Source organism: Formica exsecta, unplaced genomic scaffold (assembly GCF_003651465.1).
Source record: "Formica exsecta isolate Colony F162 unplaced genomic scaffold, ASM365146v1 scaffold32, whole genome shotgun sequence".
Taxonomy (NCBI): domain Eukaryota; kingdom Metazoa; phylum Arthropoda; class Insecta; order Hymenoptera; family Formicidae; genus Formica; species Formica exsecta.
This window is the reverse complement of record NW_021850453.1, coordinates 358,377-366,953: the sequence shown is the minus strand read 5'-3', so window position 1 is coordinate 366,953 and position 8,577 is coordinate 358,377. Positions and strand designations below refer to the sequence as shown.

At 31.4% G+C, this 8,577-nt stretch overlaps 2 protein-coding genes across 2 annotated transcripts in view; one reads left to right on the top strand and one right to left on the bottom strand.

Annotated features, from left to right (window-relative positions):
- Positions 1 to 5,326, top strand: part of LOC115238048 (mitochondrial fission regulator 2-like) — a 25,321-nt gene extending 19,995 nt beyond the window's left edge. Inside the window, exons 2-6 of the mRNA XM_029811552.1 lie at positions 383 to 564; positions 1,369 to 1,505; positions 1,588 to 1,816; positions 2,319 to 2,402; positions 5,212 to 5,326. Coding sequence (XP_029667412.1) covers positions 383 to 564; positions 1,369 to 1,505; positions 1,588 to 1,816; positions 2,319 to 2,402; positions 5,212 to 5,326 — 747 coding nt within the window. The remainder of the gene's footprint in view (positions 1 to 382; positions 565 to 1,368; positions 1,506 to 1,587; positions 1,817 to 2,318; positions 2,403 to 5,211) is intronic.
- The window catches only part of LOC115238119 (larval cuticle protein LCP-22-like), a 5,558-nt gene continuing 2,155 nt past the window's right edge, over positions 5,175 to 8,577 (bottom strand). The window contains exons 3-6 of the mRNA XM_029811685.1: positions 7,813 to 8,265; positions 6,997 to 7,133; positions 6,352 to 6,499; positions 5,175 to 5,683 (exon numbers count right to left, since the gene is read on the bottom strand). Coding sequence (XP_029667545.1) covers positions 5,435 to 5,683; positions 6,352 to 6,499; positions 6,997 to 7,133; positions 7,813 to 8,103 — 825 coding nt within the window. The 5' untranslated portion in view covers positions 8,104 to 8,265 and the 3' untranslated portion in view covers positions 5,175 to 5,434. The remainder of the gene's footprint in view (positions 5,684 to 6,351; positions 6,500 to 6,996; positions 7,134 to 7,812; positions 8,266 to 8,577) is intronic.

Below are 8,577 nucleotides of genomic sequence, written 5' to 3'. Positions count from 1 at the left end.
AAAACAGATTTTAAAAATATTTTATAATAATATACTGACAGAATATAAATGTGTACAAAATAGATTAAACTATGTCATTATATCATTTTGTATATTTTGTTAATTGATATCATAAAGTTGATATAGTAAAGCAATTCAATTTTGTAAATAAATATTTTTTACTTTTGTATGTGCATAATTGTCCTATATAATTAATAAATAATTGCTAAATAATTGTTTCTATATATATATATATATATGGCAAAATTTGGCAAATTTGTCATTCTAAACATTAACTGCTCATTTGCTTTTAATCTTTCTTATTTCTTTCATATTTGATTTTAATATGTAAGATTACTCACATTATATCAAAATTATGAAAATTAAATTATTCTTTTCACAGATGGGTGAGCTTATATATGGAAAAAGAAGAAGTATTGTAAGGAGAATAGGTTCCTTTTTACCACTAAAGCCACCACCAAAAATATATGTCAGTGTAACACCATTACATTCGATGACAAGTTCAATGATTAATGAGGAAACTAGTAACACTTATGTCGATACAAATGGACATGGTTCTATGAGGTCAGCATTCTGTTCTGTCAAATTATGATTAAATCTGTATACTTGCAAACACACAATTGCATATATGTATATATGTTATGTATCATAAATACATAAAATATATGCAAATATGCATGATATATGCATATAATTATATAAATAAATATATACATATACATAGGATATTCTATATTGATAGAGTACTATTAATATTATGTATTTCTTCTGCAAAAATAAGCATTTTTCTTCTGTGGCAAAATTTCCAGAAATGATATTTTTTAATATGCCAATAGATTTGCTGCTTTTTGATTCTTTATGTAAAACTTTTAGTAGTTTTATTATAATTAAGGCTAATATTTACACATTATATATATAAGCATTAACATTTTTTTATGATAACATTATATATATATTTCTTTTTAATCTCTTCTTCTTTGATCTCTCATTAGTACCTCGCTATATATTTATTTAAATTTGTTACACAAATAAAAATCTAAAGATGTTAAGTATGATGGTGTTATATTTATATCCAATGTTCTGACTGATTAATCCAGATATTTTCTTATTTTGTGCTTTAATATCTATAATTTTGACAAAAAAGTTTGTATTTGACAAGTATTTTTAAAAATATTTATAAAAAAAATAAGATAATGTAGTCCTTGAGAGTTTCCATTTTTCGCTTTGTACTTAGGATCAACTACAAACTACACGGACATGGCAGGATCTAATCAAGATCTATATGAGTGTATATGTTTTTGCGTGTGTATATGTTTATTGCAATATTATCATATGCAATATTATTATCATTCTGCAATTTAATGATAGGCTTTCCGGTAGCAGACCAGATCTATTGGAGCCAATTAGTTTTGGATCCGAAGTAAGATTACTTGCGTTGGAACAAGAGTTGCAAGAACTTAAAGAACAAATCTCTACAATTGTGAAAAATAATAAACTATCTAAGTGTACGTACAAATATATGTATTTTGTTATATTCAAAGTAACCAAAAAGATTTATAAAAGTTTAGAAATTTATATGTCTTACAGATGCATCTGTTACATCTTTGCCCAATGGAGCGGACAAGGAAAAATCTTTGCCAATACCACCACCACCTCCACCTCCTCTTCCGCCACCCACAACACCACATATCGCGAGAAGAGCTAGTTTGCAAGATCATAAAATTGAAGAGCGCAAGAAAAGTCCACTGAGTGTACAGAAATCGACAGACGATATACTTAAAGATATCGACAATATAAAATTGAGACCAATTGCGAGGTAGTTTAGATGTTTGACAACTTAAGATTTTTCAATGCAGCATTGCTTTATGATATCGAAAATAAGAAATGTAAATTTTCTCCTTGCATTATACGAAAAATTCGAAATAAATTAGTTTTATTGATATATTATAACTTATTAGATAGAATAAACTTATGTACCTGTCAATATTTAAAGATCTTTTGATTCATAAATTAATAAATGGCTATAAATCTTGATTAAATATCATAAAAATGTTTTAAAAAACTTAAGGTGCATAGATTGAATATGTTTATTATTAATAATAAATATATAATAATAAAATTTTTTATCTTATTTATAAATTGAATGTGAACTATTTATGAACATGAATTTACATGAGAAAATAATTTTAACATATAATGCTAAGGAAAAATTTACTTGATTTCTAATTTCTAATGTTAAACTCAATACAGCTGTTAGAGGCTAGGAGTTTTAACATTTACCAAATAAAGTAAAATTATATTATATCGATGTTTCACAGATCTCCAGGTGGACATTCTATTCGGATAAAGCGTGAAAATAGTCCATGCAACGATTTGCAAAGAGTCACATATTTTGATAGCAGGTAATATTGATCAAAACAAGAAAAAAGTTTAGTACAAACATGTGTCCTACAATTAATATTTTCGAAGATACTGGCTAACTGTTGTTAAAATATGTGACTTTTTTTTAACATCCTGTATATATATTATGTTTGAATTATTAGTGGCACTCCACATTAGATAAAGTCTGTAAAGAAAATCTTAATCCAAAGATCAGTTTATTGCAGCAATGTGACATGTGTGATACGGATAAAACTTTTTTTTTACAACGAAATAATGAAATATAATTAATATATAACATAATTTTGTATTTTTTTCGATAAGTTCAAAGGCCATTTTAATTCATTATGTTTAAAGTAATTACTCTAGTTTGGCCGCCTCTAAGTAAGGCCACTGTGATATTAAAGTCTCAGTCGCTTTTTCTGCAAGATCCAGTCAAAAAATTTATTACCATTTAATATTGATAGATATTATTTTTACATGTCATGATAAAATATATAATTCCTAATAAAAGAATATACAATTCCTGCTACTATTTTTATATTAACAAAATATAAATAGAAAATTTTAGTTAGTAATTGCTTGTAAATAAGAAAAATAAATTTTAATAATTTATATGATCGAAATTAATATCGATATTGTTATTAATACTAAATGTGATTTATAATGATTTTTATTACTAATGTCTATTTATTAATATCTCAACAATTTGACATTAAGGAGAATTAGGGTTAATTGTTGACACGATGAATGTACACTTTGTCGTGTGTGTGTTCGACAAAACCGAAGATGTCTTCTCGCTTCTTACTTTTCCCTCTTTCTTTTCTCATGATCGGTTCAATCAAACCTTTTGAGGGAAGTGTAGGACCGCCCAAGTTGCGGTGCATATGACGGGCGATCAGTCCTTGACCGGGATGATGCGTGCAAGAATGCAAAGTAACGAAAGAGAGGCCGAGATGTGCGTACATACAACACTTTCACCTATACCCGTCCCACCCTGTTTGTTCGCTATGATTCATTCAAAATGCGTTTTCACATTTTTAGTCGTGATACACCTTACTGAAAACTAATTTCTTTTTCATCAGTGCTTGAAAAATCAAATCAAGATTTTTAAAATGTTTTTAAGAAATAAAAAGAGTTAAATTATTGAAACAATAAAATATATATAATGTAATATAAGAAAATGTTTAATACTCTCTGAATTAATAATGTATAATAAAGAGAAAAGAGATAAATCTTTTATCTAAGCATTATGCTAATTTTTTTAGTGCAATAAATTCATTCGTTCGCTCTTGCTCGTATATCGTATAAATGCAACTTTGAAACATTCGCTGCAGGCATGGTGCATGCGAACTTCAATCGTGCGCGCTCTCTTATTCTCTCGCGTTGCATATTGGAGAGGTCAGGGTATGCGTATCCTCATTATCGAGTCTTATTTTACGTTTTTGATTGATTTTGGCTTTTAATAGGATTTTTCACTGAAGTATGATAAATTAGCGCGCGATTTTTTCCCGCGACAAGTAATTGATAACGACAAAATTTTTATGACATTTATTATATATAAATTTTTCATTTCCAGTCTTTTATATCTCCTAATGTACATTATTACGTATAAATATATAATGTAAAATATAAATATATATGATACAAAACATCAATATTTTTAGATATAAATCAATTATATTATTGTTTTCTGCTCGAGTTTTTACATATTTCTGACAATGAGTTGTAAATTTAAATCTGAAAAGCGAGGACAATCAATGAAGACTGTGCGATGTGAAAGACTAATTGATTCCGCTGCGGATTTTCAGCAGCCGTTGCGAAGTTGAACTTCACATGCCGTCTTCTTTCAGGTTCGTAAAGATAATCGCAAATTTATGCTCTGCGTATTATTCTAACTCGCAAAGTAGAAACTACGAATATATCTTACGATTGTTCACCTGTTACTAGTTCTTGTATAACTGCATTTATAATTACGATAAACTTTACCGCGATTTTGCAAGAGCATTCGGGATAAAGTAATCTTTTTATATAATAACGAAATATTTTCACGTTTATTGACATACGTCGTTGTATTCTCTTTGCGCGTGATGGTAAACAAAGCGGTAGCTTCTCTTGCAGAGTATAATCGCGCGCCACAACTAATTATTAATCAGTTAATTAAATCCCAGATTCTGTGGTAAATTATAGACGAGGCGGCATAAGGAAGAATAAGTATACCTTTTCTCGTATAAAATCACGCAACAGCATGACGTGCCTGTAAAACTGGCATTTTCTCGCTGTCACTGTGTCAAGTCAAGCAGACTTGAAAAGCGACTTTGAAATTGTCTCTTTAAATTCTCTCGATCGCGTTTTAATAAATTTTGAAGCCCGGCGACTTTGACGCCGAACAAAAATGTACATTACGTAATATGTCACAATCTCAACATGGGTGGCGCTTGACATTAAGCATTCTTTCTTTCGCTAGAATCATGATTCCATTATTATTCTATGCTTTCATTTTTCGTGGGAACGTGGTACGATCGAACGAATAGAGCATGCAACTCGCCGTAAAAATCTCCGTATAAACATTCACGATATGTTACTCTTCTCACGAGGCATCTTTGAGTAATAATCGAACGTGCAATATTATTATTACGCATATTATTATGTATAATAACTTCTCGAATTATCAAATATCGTCTGCTGTAATTTACAGTAAAACGAAAAATCGTAGATGGTTACCGAATATCAAATGAATATTCTTCTCGATGTTGTGATAAAGAGAAAAGGCAAAAAATAGATATAAAAACAAATAGAAACAATATATACTGATTTATTGCACAACGACAGTTATATTGCTGTAGGGGTCGATACTGTTGTTATATCCATCATACTGTATCCTATGTACACGTATCACTTCGAATTGATTAGAGGTTGGGAAGAAGATGATTCAAAGCCAACATAAGATACACGATATCTAGCCGAGCCTCCGTCTAGCTGTCTAGCAGATTCTCTTGGCTGTGTCGTGAGTGCGTCGTGAGAGATTTTGCGGATCGAACAGTGTGCGGCAAAATTAGAATCTTCGATAAGGATTGGCGTTATACACCGGTCCGCTGAATCTCTGCTGAAATGGTTGCCGATCGTACTTTTCGTCATCGGGTCCGGGCGGATTCGCCGCGAGTGCTCTTTTAATGGCCTCCGGGATGGGGGGCGGCGTAGGAATATGGGCACCCTGAGCGTGAAAGCCATTCTCGTCAGCTGTATATTCGATAGTGATGGGAGTGCCGTCAGGTGCAGGATACGAAAATCTGCCCTGGACCACCTGTCGAAATTGATATATAGATAAAAATATATTAGAAAATAAATAAAGAGATAGATTAAAGCTTTTTTTTATTTTTTCTGATAGTTCGCGCGCGCGCGATTCTAACAAGATCGATTATTATATCATTATATCGAAAAGTTTAATGTAATAATGTTTTGATTCATTTTTTTAAGAACACGAAAAAATTAATTAAATTAGTTCTCACAAGTGTTCAAGAAACTGGATTTAATTAATGTATATATTCTTGAACTTTTTAATTAAATAAAATGGGGAACAAAAAAAAATAAAAATTTTCACCAATACAAATACATATAATAGAAAAATGAGATCGCAGCAAATATATAAATATTAATATATTAATGGCAAAACTAATTGATTAGCAATAGAAAAAAAAAAAAGAATGGAACTCGATTAAAATTAGGATGGAGGAATGAAATTTGCATTATTTATGTATGTAATATCAATTTCTATCGGATATAACATCTGTTACATCGTGATATAGAAATCACAGAAATTTAAGAATTAGAAATAAAGTTTCTAATGAAAGAATTAAGATTTTTTTGTATGTGGTTTCTCGCAATTAAATTTCTTACATTTACATAGATAGATTATACATATATTAAATATGTATGAAATACAGCAAAAAAGAAATGCAAAACTATTATTACCTCCGTTTGACCCTGAGGTCCGACTTGAGGATATCCGCTTTCGGAGACTGAAATTCCATTCTCGGTTTCATAACTGAAAGTATAAGATCCATCCGGCGACGTATCCTTTTGTTGGCTACGAATGCCTATAAACGGTTTTGCGGCAGATCTAAAAAAAGCAAAAAATCAAAACCGTATCATTTCGCGCAGTCTTGACTAAACGCTTTTATATTTTATATATACAACGCAAAGGCTGTTTTAGTCTCGTGTTTTTTCTTGTATTTATTTTAATGCTAAATAGCTTAGAAAAGCAGTAACAAAAAAAAATAATTTTATTAAAAAATACTTTTACATATTTATAGTTTTTAAGGGTACTTGAAAAAAAATATATTTCTATATAAACATTGTCATTGAAACAATCCTTACTTCAAATCCGCATTAATCCTTCTACGACTAATGAAACATATAACATTACAATTACATTACAATTTAATTTGAAAAATATTTTTGTATCAATATAATTTTTTTGTCATTATTTTAATATATGTTATATTATATTTTGCGATCGGGTCTTGTGTGTTCTAATAGTATAATTCAAAGAAATAATTTTCCGATTAAGTCGTCGCAAAAGAGATAAGATTTTAGCGATTTAAACAGATTTCGTACGTATACTGCGGCTGCGGTTGCGGTTGCGATTGCGGTCGATAGGGTCTCGGCGTTGTTCTGTAGGCATTTTGGCTGGGAAAGCCGCGGAAAGATCCAAATTGTCCGAAGACGCAGCTGAAGATTGCAAAGGCCAAGATCTGCAACCATATTGATATAATTAATCGATATACGAGGAAATATTCGAAAATATATTTTTTTATATTTATTATAATCTCCTCTCTTTATTAATTAATTTTTTAAGTATACAAAAAATATGTATGTAGGGAGAAATTAATATATTTACTTGATATTTAATTTTTTAATTTCTGAGTTATATGAAATGTACAGTCGAGATGTATTTTTTATTATAGGAAATACGAAATTTCGGGTAAACGATAAAACCAATCTATATTTTTGTAATTCCGTGCGTTTAAACCAGCAACAAGGCATTATATTTTCATTGACATCCGTCAAAATCAAAATTCCGCTATTTAATAAGCGTTTATTACTTGAAATGCCACTGTCTCATGTTCTATATAAGCCATCTACGAGAATCCCATCGATTATATTTCGCTAATGAAGCGCGAACCTTGTGCAAACCGAAACTCACGCATGAATCGTAATTTAGCGGAAAAATCGTTAGAATTTTTAAGTTTTTCCATCGATATATATATATATATATATATCTATTGATAATCGCGCAATTTATACGGCTTTGTGTATCCACCGATGAATAAAAAAAAGAAGTTGAAAGAAACACGCGAAAAACAGACACGGCAGGATCGGCGATCGATATCCGGAAAATTGGCAGCGCTCTCAACGAAATAAATCACTCACTAGATACTGCATGATGAAGACGATTCGTGCCGGTGCCGGCGGTTTGTATACGATAATACGGCTGTCGATTTGACGGTCGAATCTATGTGATCTCGTACTGCGAGCACCGCCGGCATTTATATGAAGACGCCCAAGAGGATCTCTTCCCTTCCCATCCTCCCGATTTCTGCGTGGAATCGCTCGCTCGTTCATGCTGGGAGAGGAGCATTCTCCTCTATCGGAGATCCCTCGTCGTCCTCGTAATATTCCCGTCCCACCTGGCAACCCCAACATATGCATGCACAGCGTCATCTCCGCAGCATCCCGACTCGCTCGCTGCGTCGATTCAATTTGCCAGGCCGATTACTTGTTCACACATGTATGCGTGCACATACGAATGCCCACGCCGGCTACTGTTTCAGCCACGTTTCAACTTAATAGAGTCATTTGTTAACGTACCGAGCTTCGTCGTTGCTGCGAAAAACGACGATGTGGGTGTCATTGTACGTAATGTGATGATATGGGGTAGTAACAACTATGTGACTTTGTACTTTGCCCTATAATGGCTTCGATCGAGACAATTTTTCATTTATTTTTCATTTTACTAAATATTGTAGTTGCGATTGAATAATTACAACAATTTTCTGCCGATCTTTCTTAACGAAAATATCACGCGATGTGATTATAATTTTAGCAAAAAATTAGGCTCCCGTGACGCGCGATCATTGCGCCATTGTATCATTTCTTTTTATCGGAAAAGAGATTTTATATATATATATATATATA